Source organism: Herpailurus yagouaroundi, unplaced genomic scaffold (assembly GCF_014898765.1).
Source record: "Herpailurus yagouaroundi ecotype Mexico unplaced genomic scaffold, PumYag 29, whole genome shotgun sequence".
In the NCBI taxonomy this organism is placed as follows: Eukaryota; Metazoa; Chordata; class Mammalia; order Carnivora; family Felidae; genus Herpailurus; species Herpailurus yagouaroundi.
The window spans coordinates 107,501,060-107,519,538 of record NW_024412377.1 but is presented as its reverse complement, the minus strand read 5'-3'; the positions used below and the strand labels follow the sequence as shown (position 1 = coordinate 107,519,538).

Below are 18,479 nucleotides of genomic sequence, written 5' to 3'. Positions count from 1 at the left end.
ATCTGAAAATGAACAATAAAGTCACCTTTACATTTATTTCCTATGGAATTGAAACATTAATATATCAATTTGTTCTCATTTCAGACAAGTAAATTTTTAAAATCATCAATTCACATTAAAAATCCATGACCTTAGTCAAAACCACACATTATTAAGTTAAAATATTATATAGAGGCATCAAACTTACAATATTCATCACACTCAAAATGTAATGTTCAATGTCTTTGCGGCCATGGTAGCCCACCATCATTTTGTCTGCCACTACCAATGTCTCCACAAACCGCTCAATGCTTACTGATCTCTTCTGTCTGTGGCGGATATGCGTGCCATTAATTGGTAGTGAGGAAGGAAAAGTAGATGTATCATTCAGCCACCAGGGTTTGCCACTTCTTATGAGGTCTACAATAAAAATAATTAATTCAGATAGGTTCACTAATTAAACTTACTTATTTTTAGATCTTTCATATAGACATGCTTCTCATAAACTATCTAAAGCAATAAGACTTTTCATAGTGAGGAGAAGGGATGAGGAAATGCGGCAGTGAGAAAACTAAACCTTTTACAAGTATCAAAACAATCATTTTATCTGAAAAAATAAACATTAATAACATATAGCTGCTCATAAAAACAAAACAAAATAGGCCCAATGAATTACATAATAAAAATTTTTTTAAATAATCATTTCATATTATTTCAGTGATTATGTCATAATACTTTTAAATATAGAATATGTACTTTATACAGTTTTTTTTTTCTAAAAACAACTAGAGCATTAACTTTCTAAACACTCTCAAATACTTTTTCTTTTTTTTTTTTCTTTTTGAGAGAAAGAGACGGCACAAGTGAGGGAGGGGCAGAGAGACAGGGAGACACAGAATCTGAAACAGGCTCTGAGCTGTCAGAATCTCTAGGCTCTGAGCTGTCAGCACAGAGCCCAACATGGGGCTTGAACTCAGGAACAGTGATATCAGGACCTAGGCCAAAGTCATATGCTCAACTGACTGAGCCACCCAGCAGCCCCTCTAAAATAGTTCTGATGAAGAACATTAACACTGCAAAAATCTATTCCCTTTAAAAAAATTTTTTTTAACATTTATTTATTTTTGACAGACAGAGCGAAACAGAGCACAAGTAGTGGAGGGGCAGAGAGAGGGGGATACACAGAATCCAAAGCAGGCTCCAGGCTCTGAGCTGTCAGCACAGAGCCCAACGTGGGCTTGAACTCATGGACGGACCAAACTGCAAGATCATGACCTGAGTGGAAGTCGGCCGCTCAAACGACTGAGCCACCCAGGTGCCCCTATGCCTTTAAGTAATCTCTACACCCAATGTGGGGCTTGAACTCACCACCCCAAGATCAAGAGTCACATGTTCTACCAACAGAGCCAGTCAGACTCCCCACAAAATCTTATTCCTGCACAGTATTTATTTTAAAGTAGGATGCTTTTATTAAACTTTCTTTTTTAAATATATTTTTTTAAAACATTTATTCACTTTTTGAGAGACAGAGATAGAGTGTGAACAGGACAGGAGCAGACAGAGAGGGAGACAAAGAATCCAAAGCAGGCTCGAGGCTCTGAGCTGTCAGCACAGAGCCCAATGCAGGGCTTGAACTCACCAACCATGAGATCATGACCTGAGCCGAAGTCAGACACTTAACTGACTGAGCCACCCAGGAGCCCCCTTTTTTTTTTTAAATATATATTTTTTTGACGTTTAAACTCTCTTAATTAGAGGAATTCTGCCCTATAAATCTCAATACTTTTTTAAGGTTTATATATTTATTTTGAGAGACGGGAAGGGAGCATAATTGAGGGAGGGGCAGCGAGAGAGAAAGAAAGAATCATAAGCAGGCTCCATATTGTCAGTGCAGAGCCCCACTCAGGGCTTGACCTCATGAACCACGAGATCATGACCTGAACCAAAATAAAGAGTCGGTTGCTTAAATTAACTGAGCCATACAGGCATACCTAGAAATCTCAATTCGAAAAGACTGAATTTTTTTTTTATTTAATTTTGTGGTGTACAAGTATTTATACTGACAGAGAACCCAAAGTTTTCCTCTTCTAAAACCTAGAGGTAAACGGTGTTAGAATGAGTGTTGAAAGATTATGGTTCCAGCATAACTTGCTTTAAACTACATTTTACTGTGGTTTACAGTTTAATCCTTTATTTTCTAGACATTTGGTCCTTCAGTACACAGGCAACCTTTTAGTACAATGGCATCTGTAAACACTTGACCGATTTATATTCATCTTTATTTAATAAACTTGAAAAGGTACAAGTCCTCTGCATACTTCACTTTCATATCTGTATGTTGAATAAGAAGTCTTTCTAACCTCTACTTATTGAAAAACTTAGTGAGGAAAATCAGATTAATTTATATAATACGCTTGACAGAAATTGGCAGTATTCTCTATTATTTTTCTAATTTCTTTAGCCTTTGCCTTTTATAAATTACTTTGATATAAGTTTTAAGCAATAAGAGATGGAAATGACTATGAAAAGTATCAGTAAAATATTTTTGAAACTCATATAAATTAAGTATTTTTATTCCTAAAGGTCCAGAGAGGCAGAGACATAGTATTTCTTATTTCAAAAGTATAACTTCCAGGGGGCACCTGGGTGGCTCAGTTGGTTAAGTGTCTGACTTCGGCTCAGGTCGTGATTTCAAGGTTCATGAGTTCGAGCCCTGCATCGGGCTCTGTGCTAACAGCTCAGAGCCTGGAGCCCGCTTCAGATTTTGTGTCTCCCTCTCTCTCTGACCTTCCCCAGCGTGCATTCTGTATCTCGCTCTCTCCAAAAGAAATAAACATTAAAAGTATTACTTTCAGGGGCACCTGGGTGGCTCAGTCGGTTAAGTTTCTGACTCCTGATTTTGGCTCAGGTCATGATCTCACTCACAGTGAGTTCGAGCCCTGCATTGGGCTCCATGCTGATGGCACAGAGCCTCTTAGAATTCTCTCTCTCTCCCTCTCTCTCTGACCTTCCCCCAATCACACACATGCTCGCTTTCTCTCTCTCCCCCCCCAAATTAATAAACAAACATGAAAAAAAGTATAACTTCCAGATAACCAATAAGTATTCCCCTATTCTAGAAAGACTCAAGGTGGCCACCAAGACTTCTTATTGTTTACACTTTGTGTGATCTCTTCCCCTTTAGTGTGGATGGGACCTGTGACTTGCTTCTAAACAGTATAATACAGCAAAGATAATGCGATGTACATGATTATATATCAATGAGTACATAATTATGTTACATAATACTGTAGCATTTTTCTTCCTAGAGTCCTTCCCTTGCTGGCTTAGAGGAAGCAAGCAATCAAGTTAGAGAACTATACATGGCGAGGAACTACAGACAGCCTCTAGCAGACAACCAGCCCCAAACGAAAGTTTTCAGTCTTACAGTAGCAAGGAACTGAATGCTGCCAATAAACGTGGGAATTCCTCCCCAGTCAAGACCAGACGAGAACCCGGTCCTGGCTAAGGCTAAGTTGATAATTCACTCATGTACAATTTGTGGTCCACAGAAACTGTGAGATAATAAAAACATATTGCTTAAGCCACTGAGTTTATAGTAATATTGTGCTGAAATGGTCAAAATCCTTTCTGCATTAACATAATTCCAATTTCTTTTGCTCAGTCTTCCATGATCCTAAAACCACTCATGTATTCAAATCATGCCTTGTTTTCCCTCTCTCTGGATGGACAGCCTAAATGTCTAAATATAGGATTTAATTTCCATTATTTTGTCATTTTCACTTCTCTGATCCATCCAATTTCTCCTTATATTTATTTCAAGTACTATGAAAAGAATTAGACATTATTGGGCAAAATAAACACAGCAACGCTGTTTCTCATTAAATAGCATTCAGTATAAGGTAGCTACTGTTATCATCATTTTCATAAATTTCAGACTTATATTGTTAGTTTGCTTATCACTCCATCAGATAAATGTATATATAATGTCTTTAATGGACATTCTTTTTTTTTTAAGTTTATTTATTTATTTTGATAGAGAGCCTGTGCAAATGGGACAGGGCCACAGAGAGAGAGGGAGAGAGAGAGAATCCCAAGCCGACTCTACAAGGCCAGCACATCTTCTTTATCCATTTGTCAGTTGATGGACATTTAGGCTCTTTCCATAATTTGGCTATTACTGAAAGTGCTGCTGTAAACATTGGGGTACAAGTGCCCCTAGGCCTCAGCACTCGTCTGGTTTCATTTTAAAAATTAAATCAGGGGGCGCCTGGGTGGCGCAGTCGGTTAAGCGTCCGACTTCAGCCAGGTCACGATCTCGCGGTCCGTGAGTTCGAGCCCCGCGTCGGGCTCTGGGCTGATGGCTCAGAGCCTGGAGCCTGTTTCCGATTCTGTGTCTCCCTCTCTCTCTGCCCCTCCCCCGTTCATGCTCTGTCTCTCTCTGTCCCAAAAATAAATAAACGTTGAAAAAAAAAAAATTAAATCAATCCAGCATGATTAGATCATTACAAACCAGTATCTACATTCTGTAATTGTCAATTGTTTAATGTTAAGTTTAATCATCTGTACTATCTTTTTTAGTCTAATATAGGATATGCAATTGACTTAATTTTATTTCATAACAAAGATTTGTAGGTATTCAAATGATACTCATTACATATGCTTTCCTCAATTTAATTTTGCATAGAATATAGAATGTTAAAGAAAATACTCCTTCATAAACATATACAATAAATAACTTTTCCCCAAAACCAAACACATGGATCTCTTTCCCACCTGATATAAGATCTTATATTTTTCATCAATCTCAAAATATGTTTAAATGCATACAGTCATTCACAATTAATGCACTGACCTGCTTTATTTTTCACTAAAAGCACTATTACTTCTTGGTACTTGGCTATGTATTTGTTTCCTTGGTTGATTTTTTAGTTAACTGTCTCTCTTTACTAGAATACAAGCTTCATGGGAGCAGAAACTTTTCCTGTTTTATTTATTGCTGCATATCCAATATCTAGCCTGACACATACATGCTAAATGAATATTTATCTAATAAATACATAAGTAAATCATGCAGGTACAGAGACATAATAATATCTGCAACAATGGATAATAGGAGCATTCAGTTATACCTGGGTAATGGTAAAGGAGCAACTTTCACTTCCTTGTTTTTCTTTTTATCACATACTTACTAAATTTTCTACAAAAAACAGGTATTTTTCATCATTTTTAAAAAATTAGTAGCATAATCTAATTAGAATGGGAAACTTTATATCTGAATATGAGACAAATATACCCACTTTCAAAATGGTTTTTCCAACTTATATTTTGATATAAAACTGAGTTCCCAATAACCAGTTAATTGGCAATTAATACCCATAAATGCACATGTCATTTGAATTATGCTGTCAAAATAGTATCAGAATTAAGATCAGTAGTTCTTTTTTTTCTTTTTAAAATATTTTTTTTAATGCTTATTTATTTTTGAAAGAGAGAGAGAGAGAGACAGCACAAGTAGGGTAGGGGAAGAGACAAAATCAAAGAGTCCAAAGAAAGCTCCAGGCTCTAAGCTGTCAGCACAGAGCCCGATGCGGGACTCGAACTCATGAGCTGTAAGATCATGACCTGAGCCAAAGTTGGCCACTTAACTGACTGAGCCACCCAGGCACCCCAAGATCAGTAGTTCTTAACCAGACCTATCTCAAACTTATTAAACACAAAATACCTTTTCTAGTGATATTCCTATGGAACTACTATAATGTTTTCCACTCATGGGAAACCAGTGAAGTGTTTGAAGGTGTATAATTAAACTAGATTTAAGAGAAAACACACTAAAGACAGAACAACAAACCTGAAGACAGGAAGACCAGTTAGAAAGTCATTATAGTGGTATAGGCAAGAGATAACAGGGGTCTGAACTAAATGGACTGGTGTTAAAGGTAACAGAAATGACTGGTGAATAGATTAAAAGTTAGGAAATAGTCACAGTAATCCACTCAAGATTTTTTAGTTACTCAAGAATATCTCATTGGCCTGCTTTATTTTCCACTAATAACACAGTAATCTAGGGGTCGAGAGACTGTGGAAAAAGAAAATCTTCCCCAAAAAGGGCAGAATTTTATGATGGCACTAACAGTGGATTTGCTGCACTATTTGACTCGTGCTTAAACCTTAGAAAAAGAAGGATCTGCCAAAGAAGGATCTGCCCCAGTAAGGCCAGTGAATAATAAGATAGGCACTTCAAAAGAGGATAACTTGAATATCTAAGGGTCAAAAGATATTTTTCAGAATATTATGAAATCATTAAGTATTTTTGCAAAAAGTGATCTTTAAGATCATGAAGTGAAGGATGTCATATTACAGCAAAAGTGATGAGAAAATTGTTTCACAATAAACAACTAAATATTTTAATCCTAGTTTTTCAAGAATGTATATATAGTTGTAATTATAGCCTAAATTTTGCTAAATTTAAGAAAAACTAAACTATTTCCATAATATTTAGTTTCATTACTCAATGAATATTTTCACTGTTTCCTATGAAATTTTATTTCATGTCTTAAGTGGATTCACTTTAAGTCGCCTTTTTCTAGTACCAATTATTCTTCATCAAGAAGGACCTTCCAGAGATTATTCATGAAGAGAATATGCAAAAAGAGAACAGTCAGCTGAAGAAAGAACTCCAAAGAGCACTTATATTTGAAGCAGAAGGAGCCCAAGAAGCATATGGATATAAACTAAAGAGTGACGCATCCACTAATTCATAAGATAACCCATTCTATTTTCTATAAATCTACTTGTTGAACCTATACCATTTTTTCCTAAAAACATTTGTTGGTGAACTTTTCTTTGTATTAAGCTAAAACCTGCTTCTGAAATACTCTACCTCTGGTTTTAGCTACTAGAACTACACAACTACACAGAACAAATCTAATCTTTTATTTTTTTTTTTTTTATTTTTTTTTTAAGATTTTAAGTAATCTCTACACCCAGCATGGGGCTTGAACTCACAACCCTGAAATCAAGAGTTGCACACTCCACTGACTGAGCCAGCCAGGCACTCCTAATCTTTTTTTTTAATACAAAAGTTCTTTAAATACTAAAAACAGTCATCTCAATAATAATGATAGCAAAATTACATGTGAGTGATTAATGTGTGCTGAAAGAAGTACTCAGACAGGCTGGGTAGTTTGTCCAAAGCTAGAGTAAACCATATTCTTTCTATCATGCCAAGCCAAAATATCCTCTATTTTGTAAGTTTTCTAATCTTTAGACTAAAGAGCCTCCTAACTCCTTACCTCTAGTCTTGCTCTTCTCTTATTCAGTCTCTATAGGACTGCCAGGATAATATTTCTAACACCCAAATCTGATCATGTGATTCCTATTGCTTAACACCTTTCAATGGGTTTCCAGCACACTTAAGATAAACAAACTCCTTAACATGGTTTACAAGCCCTTTGTGTCTGGGCCCTCCTTGTCACTTCAGTGTCATCTCTCACTGCCACTTCTCACCCAGTGTGAAATTCACTCCTATCCCTGCAGCCCACATTCTAATATGTATCCTGTTATAGGAACTGGTAATGACTGCAATGTGACATTCTCTCTGTTTGTTCAGAAACTTTGTAAATGCTATTTCCTCTATGTGGAACACTTTACCCACATTTCTTCCACTTGTGCACAGCTACCTTCTTTCTCCCTCAGGCCCCAGCTTAGAATTCACTTCCTGGCACAAAAACAGGCACTCAGATCAATGGAACAGAATAGAGAACCCAGAAATGGACCCACAAACGTATGGCCAACTAATCTTTGACAAAGCAGGAAAGAATATCCAATGGAATAAAGACAGTCTATTCAGCAAGTGGTGCTGGGAAAACTGGACAGCGACATGCAGAAGAATGAACCTGGACCACTTTCTTATACCATACACAAAAATAAACTCAAAATAGATGAAATGTAAGACAGGAAGCCATCAGAATCCTCAAGGAGAAAGCAGGCAAAAACCTCTTTGACCTCAGCTGCAGCAACTTTTTACTCAACAAGTCTCCAGAGGCAAGGGAAACAAAAGCAAAAATGAACTACTTGGACCTCATCAACATAAAAAGCTTCTGCACAGCGAAGGAAACAATCAGCAAAAATAAAAGGCAACTGATGGAATGGGGGAAGATATTTGCAAATGACACAGCAGATAAAGTGTTAGTACCCAAAAGCTATAAAGAATTTATCAAACTCAACACCCTGAAAACAAATAATCCAGGGAAGAAATGGGCAAAAGACATGAAAAGACACTTCTCCAAAGGAGACATCCAGATGGCCAACCGACACATGAAAAAATGCTCAACATCACTCATCATCTGGGAAATACAAATCAAAACCACAATAAGATACCACCTCACACCTGTCAGATGGCTAACATTAACCACTCAGGCAACAACAGATGTTGGTGAGGATGCGGAGAAAGAAGTTCTCTTTTGCACTGCTGGTGGGAATGCAAACTGGTGCAGCCACTCTGGAAAAGAGTATGGAGGTTCCCCCCAAAATTAAAAATAGAACTGCCCTACAACCCAGCAAGTGCACTACTAGTTATCTACCCAAGGGATACAGGTATGCTGTTTGGAAGGGACACATGCACCCCAATGTTTATAGCAGCATTATCAACAATAGCCAAAATATGGAAAGAGCCCAAATGTCCATTGATGGATGAATGGATAAAGAAGATGTGGTATAGGGGCGCCTGGGTGGTGCAGTCGGTTAGGCGTCCGACTTCAGCCAGGTCACGATCTCGCGGTCCGGGAGTTCGAGCCCCGCGTCGGGCTCTGGGCTGATGGCTCAGAGCCTGGAGCCTGTTTCCGATTCTGTGTCTCCCTCTCTCTCTGCCCCTCCCCCGTTCATGCTCTGTCTCTCTCTGTCCCAAAAATAAATAAACATTGAAAAAAAAAATTAAAAAAAAAAAAAAGAAGATGTGATATATATATATACAATGGAGTATTGCTCAGCAATCAAAACGAATGAAATCTTGCCATTTGCAACTACATGGATGCAATTTCGCTTATGCTAAGTGAAATTAGTCCAAGACAAATATCATATGATTTCACTCATATGAGGACTTTAAAACACAGAACAGATGAACACAAGGGAAGGGAAGCAAAAATAATATAAAAATAGGGAGGGGGACAAAACATAAGAAACTCTTAAATATGGAGAACAGAGGGTTACTGGAGGGATTATGGGAGGGGGGATGGGCTAAATGGGTAAGGAGCATTAAGGAATCTATTTCTGAAATCATTGTTGCACCCTATGCTAACTAATTTGGATGTAAATTTTAAAAATTTTAAAAAAAGAAGTCACTTCTTCCATGAAGCCTTTTTTGACCACTAATGTCCCTGCTGTATGTTTCTTTTTTTTCTTTTAAGACATTTCTTCAATTTTATTTATTTATTTTTTTAATGTTTATTTATTTAATTTGAGAGAGAGAGAGAGAGAGAGAGAGAGCAAGAGAGAGTGCATGTGAGTGCAAGTGGGGTAGGGGCAGAGAGAGATGGAAAGAGAAAATTCCAAATATGAGTGAAATCCTATGGCATTTGGATAGGTGACATCTTTTAAAAGAACTCTGGCCATTATCATTCTAATTGCCCAAATTCCTATTTACACTTATTATTAACCTCACTTACCATACTGTCAGAAGAAAGAGAGTGGCAATACAATACAATAGACTTTGTAAAAAACCACACACTCACTCACCTGAAACCCCACAATGAGAGTGATCATACAGATGTCGTTGCTGGAGGGTAGACTTTTTGTAAATAACATGAGGATGGCCATTTTCATAACTAAAATGTTTGGAATCCTCTGTGGTATTCTTTAATGGTTCAATAAAATATTCTTCATCTTCTGTGGCAATTACACCATGCTAAAAGAAAAAGAAACAAAGAATTTACCAGGAAGGATCATTTTAAATATTAATTATCATTTATTAACAAGAGTCAAAAATAAGTTGATATCTCTCCGAAAAGAAGTTACAATGCATGTTAATAGAAATTTAGTGGATTATCTGTACCTAGCAAGACCTTCTATAAATTTACCTATACTTTAAAAAGGACATTTAAATTCTTCTACATGCTCCCATGCCTTGTACTAAACATGACACATATATTTCCTCCAATCTTCCCCAAAACTCTGATGAAGAAAGACCTCTTTGTGTTCACTAAAACTTGTTTCCTTTCCAAATTGTGCACCACATCTTCTGTGTTCAGGTATAGCTCCGTGCAAGTTTTGGCCAATGGAAAACAGGCAGATACTATACACCACTTTTAAGCCCAGCCCGTGAAAACCTTACCCAGGAGAATTCTCTACTCTTTCTGAAAAACTACCCACAGAAGGCAGACGCTGAAAGAGAAGCAATCTGGGTCACTGAGTGACTTCATGGAAAGCTGTCCAACATAAACACCAATATAGGGGAAAAATTAATCTCTATTGTGATAAACTAGTGACATTTTAAGATTTATGTTACACCACTTAATATGTACTTAACTGATATACATCTGATATATCCCCATTTTGCAGACCAAGTAACAGGCTCAGAGGTTAAGAACCTCCCCAGCATTATATAGAGATAAATGTAGGAGCTGCAATTCACAGAAGCTTTGCTCTTGTTCATATGACATACTCCTTACACCTATTTATGTAGCCAAGTACAGAGCTGAACCACAGCTCCTTTTTAAAACTTTCTCGGGGCGCCTGGGTGGCGCAGTCGGTTAAGCATCCGACTTCAGCCAGGTCACGATCTCGCGGTCCGTGAGTTCGAGCCCCGCGTCGGGCTCTGGGCTGATGGCTCAGAGCCTGGAGCCTGTTTCCGATTCTGTGTCTCCCTCTCTCTCTGCCCCTCCCCCGTTCATGCTCTGTCTCTCTCTGTCCCAAAAATAAATAAAAAATGTTGAAAAAAAAAATTAAAACTTTCTCTAGTCCAAATGAAGTAGCAGCACCCACTTCTGAGCTCCAAAAGAGCTTATTATTGGTATCATTCTTTATAATTAATTCCACACTTCCTTGCTACATTTCAAGTATTGAAGCTATATTTAAATTTGGTATAACATTTCTACTGCATATTTTATCTTCCCAAATGTACTATTTGCTTTTTGAAGGCAGGGGTTGTGTCTCACTGATATAATTGTTTATATCAGTTACAGTCATAGAAAGTATCTCCTATGTAGTATGAACACCAAATAAAAGTTGGCTGATTAAAAGAAATGAGATAGAAAAAGTTATCTGCATTAGAAATAAGACCTTCCATAATGGTCCAATAGTGTTTTCTTAAACATGGCACATGTGAAGACTGCTCTTAATCCAACTAATTTATCCTGTAACACTGGATAAAACACAAACTCTCTGGATGTATTTCCTCGGCTGGAAAAATGAAAGGGTTGGTGTAAATTAGTGGTTTTAAAACAGCACTCTGGGGAGCCCTAAGGGTTTCAGGAAAGTGCCCTCAGGGGATTGCCCCAGACAACAAAGGGAGACCTATAGGGCTTGGATTCCTGGACTCAGCAATTGGCTGTGCTTTTATTAATCTATATAGTATGTTTCCACATAACATTTCATTTGAGGAGAGGGTTTTGCTGTTTTAAAAAGAAAAAAGCTGGAAATCTCTGGTCCAGATAATCTCTAAGGTTCCTTTGAATCTAAACCTCTATGATTGTGTTTAGGGAAATTCATGTTAAGTACCACATGCTTGGAAAGAAAGATAAGACATAATCAGAACTGCTCTAATTTATAGATGAAGTTGGCAGGCACCCACGAAATGAGCTAAGGAATGCAAAAAACAAAAAAACAGGGATTAGGTACTTCATGTTATTTTCACCATTGTTTGCTTTACTTTAAGTGTATTAGTCCCTAAATTAAGTGCAAATACTGACAGGCCTAACATAATATGCCATTAACAAACTCTAATACCTGAGCATGAATTACATTACTAAGAAGATTAACAGCGTGGTAGCAAACTGAGCAAGCATGGTTCCTGCAGAAAAGAGGGCATGTTTAAGAAGTTTTTATAAGAGAGAAGTGTACGAAGTGGGGTTGGAGAGTACTGCCCACAAAGGGTGGAGCACTAAAATCATATCATGCTAAACTGTGGGCAGAAGGATGTTGAAAGGTCCCAGACAAGAAGTTCAGGTTGCTGGGGAAAAACAGAGTCAGAAGCCTGGTAAGTAAACAAAATCTCTAGTTTCAAGAATGGAAAGACTCTGGAAAAAAATCCAGAGATTTTGTGTTACGTACTCTGGGAGATGTTTATACTCATTATCTCATTTAACCTTAACAGTTCTCTGAAGTAAGTACTACTATCAGCTCGACTTTGCAGATGAGAAACAGAGACTGAACAAAGTTAAGTAACCAACTCATTCAATTGACTTCGGTGCTTGGATTCTTAGCCATTATAGTATAATCCCCTTACCCTCTGAGAGTTGTTTCTGACTTTACTTTTTCTTTCTTTCACCAAAGATGATCTGAGTGCCTATCACATAGGCAAGTACTATTCTACGTGGTGGAGATGCAGTTTTTTTGTTTGTTTGTTTGTTTGTTTGTTTGTTTGTTTTGTAGCCACCACAGAAGCAGTCAGATCTTTATTTCCCTTTCAGGGTGACTAATAAGAGAGCAACATTATAATAATGGCTAACCATTCTAAAATGCCTACCATGTATCAGATACTGCTCTTACTCTCTCTATAAATACACAGTTCATACACACACACACACACACACACACACACACACACACACATATACGGACACACACATTTATATAAATACATATATACAGTTTATACACACACACACACGTGTGTGTGTGTGCATGTGTGTGTGTGTTCCACTTAAACCTCAAAACAACCCTACAAGACTTTTGTCATAATTGTCTTCATTTTATGAATAAGGAAATTGAAGTATATAGAATAAGATCATTGAGTAAATAATTGGCCATGACTGGGATATGGCTACTGTGATTCGAGACCTGACATCGTTAACACAAGGCTCTACTGCCTCACTGGGGCAACCATTCAACTTACATGGAGCTTACATTTTGGTGGAAGGAACTAGACAAAAGGAATTCATTCACCAGATAAATGACCAATCAGGTAGTATTAAATGTTAAGAAAAAATAATAAAGCAGTGTAAGAAGACAGAGAGTAATCAGAAGTGAAGGAAGTATACATACTGCTTAAGATGGTCAGGGACATCCTCTCTAATAAGGTGATATCTGGACAGAAACTGAACAAAATTAAAGGAGCAATCTTATGAAAGACCAGATCAGACAGTGGGAATGGCAAACACAAAGGCAATATATAAGCATGCATACAGAATATAGCAAAGAGCTACTGTGGCTAGAGGGAAGAAAAGGAAAAATGATTTTGAACTTAGAAAGGTGTTTGAGGGTAGAAGATGGAGGACCTGAATTAAGTGCGGGTCCCAGTAATTTGCACGTGCCTAGCAAGAGCCCTGCTCTCACTTCCCTCAGCATCCCCACTCATCCCTACACTGTCTGCCTCAGGCCATCAGGATCAAAATCATCATGCCCTCTTTCCCTGACAACACAGACCCTACAAGAAGCCCAAGACCCAACCCCTGGATTCTAGTCCCCATATGGTTATGTGCGTCATGTTTTCAGATCTCGTATCCTACTCTCCCCTTTCGCCATTTAAAACACATCCACTGTGCCTCCTCAAACACCCTCAGCTGCATTTGTGAATATTCACTTCTTTTCGCTCAAACACCTGAATCTCTCTAAACGACACTCTTTCTTCCCTGTAATCCTCTGGAATGGTGGATCCTCCACTTTCTCTCCTACCTGCCTCCTATTGGACTTGGAGTTAGGGTAAGTGTCCTTGTGATTCACTGCCATTTCTAAACAATCCCTGCTCTCTCCCGCCTCCAAAACAAAAAACCCCTCACCAGCTTCCAATCTCATGCCATCACCTTCTTCCTCCATTAGGTGCAGTTATCTACTTACTGACCCATAGTCATTTTTCCTCATTTCTTGAAGATTTTAGCTTCTGGATCAATCACTTTCTGCAATACCATTCCTGAAATAATCATTGATTTCAGTATCTTAAGTCACCAGTTCTTAAAATTTCTGTGTGTGTGCCCCAGATCACTTTAGAAGTCTAGTGGGGGTAAAGACTAGGGGTTACTTCTCAGAATAAAATTGTAAGCATAGAAAAAAATATATAGGATTATAAAGAAAACCAGTTGTAGTAAAATACCATTATCAAAATATTTTTAAAATGTACTATAGGAACACACATGGCTTTTTGTAAGACTTTAAATAAGAAGATGTGTAGTGGATCTAATGGCTATCATAATTTTGTAATAGTGATTAACATAAATAGTACTTTGAAGAACCTACAAAAACTGTAACATGATATGAAAATATCTATAATTTTTATTGAGGTGAACTATTACTTTATTGGTTTGTTACCTATATTCATAATTGAAGGAAATGTTGAACTTCAGTGAAGAATTAGTAAAGATAAAGATGTCACTTTTCCCCAGTCCAGTTCACAAACCCCTTGAATTCCATTCATGGGCCCCAGGTTAAGGGCTACTGACAGAGATGGTCTCTTCACCCATTGCTGTCTCAATTCCTTAACCTGTTCAACAAATATCTTGTCATTCACTTTATCTTAGGCATTTGGACCCACAGTACAACCCTAGAGTTCAGTATTTTCAATACTTGCAACCCTGCCCAAATCTCAATTTCAAGTATCACATCCTTCTGTCTTTCCAGCACTGTCCCTCTAATACATCCCTTCCAAGAGATAGTCCTTTTACACCCACCAGAACCCAATGATCCCACCACCTTTTCATTATCCTCCACCCACTAAATGTCCTCATTTCCCTCTTAATCCATCTTCAGTTCCACCTTCAATTCCCTTGCCCTTTTCTCCCTTCACAGAATTTATTTGGTTACACCACAACTCTGATTAGATCAGTTTTGCTCCTCTGGGCCTGCAAGCTTGCAGCCTCATTTGCCCACTGAAAGATACAACAAGACGCTGAGTAGTCTCACTTTAAATTCATAACCATAATCTCAACTGTGCTCTTAATGCATCAAGGCAATTATACTATGTTTCTCTAATACACTCAGTATCCTGCTCACCTGGATAAACATTCTATACTTTCTTAATCCCCTAATACCTCTTAATCCCCTAATACCTCATCTTGCCATGTTCCATTCCATTAAACATCATACAACCTCCTGCAAAGTCCTACAACACAAATACCCACCTGCCTGCATCTCATGTCCATATAATCTATTTTATTTCCTCTTATTATGGATGAACTGTCTACTCTCCTAATCACTAAGGACAGTGATTCTATTTATGATTCCATCCCTTCTCACCTATCAAGGACATCACTAGAGAAATTTTCCTTTTCTCCACATAATCATTCCCACCTTTATCAAACAAAACATAACCTCCTCTGAACTCATTCATACCTATAGTCACTGATCATTTCTTACTTTTCCTAAAGTCTTTAAAATAATTATGTATGTACTCTTTTCTCTGTTTTCCTTAAATGCCACTATGACTTCAGCACTGCTTTTGTCAAGGTCACCAACAACCTCCTCATTGATAAATCCAATGCAGCATTTTTCTCTTGAAATACTTCCTTCTCTTAGCTTCTAGGATTTTTGCCTGGCTTTCCTTCAACTTTCTTACTCCACTATGCTTTTTGGTCTCCTCCACATCTTTCTGAGCTCCCTAACCTCCTGGAGTGTCCAAAGGTTCATTTCCTTAAACCACTTTTTTTTTTTTAACTTCTTCTTTATTCTATCTATATTATTCCCCCACCCCAAGCAATTTCATATAACCTCCTGGCTTTAAATGCCATCTATATATTGATGACTCCAAAATTTATAACTCCATAATTCACATTTCTCTGCCAAATTCCAGGCTTGTATCCCACCATCTTATACAATACCTCACGTTTAACATGTCCAACTGAACTCATTGATATATATCACCCCACAATCTTGTCCTCCTACAGCTTTTCCATCTCAGTAAATGCCTGAGTCTTTCTCATCTCAACTGATGGCTGCTTTACTCTTCTAGTTGCTCAGGCCTCAAGCTTGGAGTCATGGATTTTATCCTGACTGTGTCCTCTAAAACCTACCATCTGGCCTCCAGTTCTCTTTTTAACCTCACCTTCCATTACACTTCCTCTCTTTCACTGAGTTCCAGCCTGAGCAATCTTGCTGTCCCCCAAACACTCTTAGATCAAATCTTTGTACTTGAAGATTTCCACCTGGAAATCCTATTCTTTGGATGTCAGCTTCCCTTCCTCATTTTCCTTAGGTCTTTACTCACTATTTTTTCTACCTGAGAACTTATCATTATCCAACATACTGTGATTTTTATCTACTTATCTGACTGTGTATCTTCTCCAAGAGAATACAAGTCTTGTGATGATAGGGATTTCTCCTTTGTTCACTGTCGTACTCCTAGCACCTAGAACAGTGTCTATTATACATGATAGGTACTTATAAATATTTGGTGTGTGGATGAATGAATAATGGAAAATGCAGAAAAACTCTGGGCATAGCTAAGAAATAAGAATAAAATGTAAAGAAAGGAACAATAAAAAAGGGAAATCTCTTGAAAATTAGAACCATGACTGCTTGTAATTTTTAAATCAACTGAAGGAAAAGAAGGCAAAACTGGATAAATCTCATACATAGAACTTAGCACAAAAAAGAAAAACATGGAAAAAGAGAAGGACAAGGGAAGTAAAGAACCAACTACAAAAATGCAGGGGGTAGGAAACAAGAATCTTAAGAAAAATACTAAGGAAATTTTTTTTTCAATTTCTCTAAGCTGAAGGAGTGTCTGTCTTTACATTGAAAGCATCCATTAAATATGAAGTAAGGATAAGGAAACAAGACCCATAGCTTACCACATTAATAAAATTCTTGAAATAGAAAGGATAAAGAGAAGATCATATCACATATCACTTTCATTGAGGAAAATTCTTAGGGAAAAAAAAAAAGAAAAGAACAAGAAGCAGATGTCTGTCACCCAAAATGAATCAATGCTAATTTTTTTAAAGATCTTTAAATCTTTCCCTAAGACATAAAGTCATATCATAAATTGGATGCCTCATATTTCCCTTTCCCAATTCCACCATTCATGGTTCCAAAGAAAAATGATTTTTGAAACTAGAATTCCACATCCAGCTAAATTATTAACCAAACACAAAAGCAACAGTAACCTTCAAATAGGCAAATGGACTCAGAAATTTTACTTCCCAGACACATTTTCTGAGGTAATTACTTGAAGATGTTCTCCAATAAAATCATGATGTAAACTCAAAAAGAGTAAGACATAGAACTAACTAGGAAAGAAGCATCCCAAGATGAGATACGTACAGTAACTCAAAAAATTAATTAAACCAGTAGATTCCAAGAGAAAAATGCCTCCAAAGAAGAATGGGATATATTCCAAGCAATAGATACAAGGCCTAATAAAATGGATAATATTGATCATTTGGTAAAGAAATCATTATTTTTTTTTTTACAATAGGACAAAATAACAGTAGTTAGAAACTCTAGAAATATAAAAGCTAGAAAAGAAAGCCATGGCCCAAATATATAAAGAAAACTAAATGTGACAATATTTTGAACTGACAAACAATAATGTTAGGAATTGTCTTTATGGTGCAAGGATTGTAATGATGAAACAATGGGTGAGGAAATATGATTAGAAGACACTAATGATCTCTACATTGATATTATTTTATATAGAACAATTAAAAAACAGAATTGGTTGGGGCACCTGAGTTGGGGCACTAGCTCTTGATTTTGGCTCAGGTCATGAGACAGAGCCATGCATCAGGCTCTGTACTGACAGCTTGAAGTCCGCTTGGGATTCTCTCCTCTCTCGGTCTCTCTCTGCCTTTCCCCTCTCACACACAGGTGTGTGCTCTTTCTCTCTCTCTCAAAATTAATAAACATGAAAAAAAAATTTAATCAAAAAATAAAAACAGAATTGGTTAAAAGGGCTTTTGAGGGGGCCCCTGGCTCGATCAGTCAATACAGCATGCTGACTCTTGATCTCAGGGATGTGAGTTCAAGCCCCACACGGGCGTGGAGCTTATTTAAAAAGTGGGATTTAAAAAAAAAAACAAAACCCTGTTTACATATTATATTTGATTTAAAATGTAACATAATGTAAAATAAGAATGAAGGTGTGAGTTACTAAGTTTGGTGGGTAAAAGTGTGATGAGAAACAAGATATTTACATAGTCTCAAAGTATCTGCTCAGAAATTCCTTATTAGTTGCCAAGGAGAAAATAGTGACTTCAGTGGACAAACCTGGCAGATCACATCTTCAGTAATCAAAGTTCGTCAACATGGGCCATGCAGTTTCAATAGGAAGCAAAGTAAAGCAAAAAGGTATTAACAAATAGAGGGGAAAAGAATGAGAAACAGAAAGTCTTACTAAAGGATGAAGAATACAT

The 18,479-nt window shown here is 37.2% G+C and overlaps 1 protein-coding gene across 1 annotated transcript in view; it reads right to left on the bottom strand.

Moving 5' to 3' along the window:
• ADAMTS6 (ADAM metallopeptidase with thrombospondin type 1 motif 6) overlaps nucleotides 1-18,479 on the bottom strand; it is a 300,191-nt gene that overhangs the window by 277,914 nt on the left and 3,798 nt on the right. Inside the window, exons 3-4 of the mRNA XM_040452059.1 lie at nucleotides 9,715-9,883; nucleotides 188-399 (exon numbers count right to left, since the gene is read on the bottom strand). Of these exons, the coding sequence (XP_040307993.1) occupies nucleotides 188-399; nucleotides 9,715-9,883 (381 nt within the window). The remainder of the gene's footprint in view (nucleotides 1-187; nucleotides 400-9,714; nucleotides 9,884-18,479) is intronic.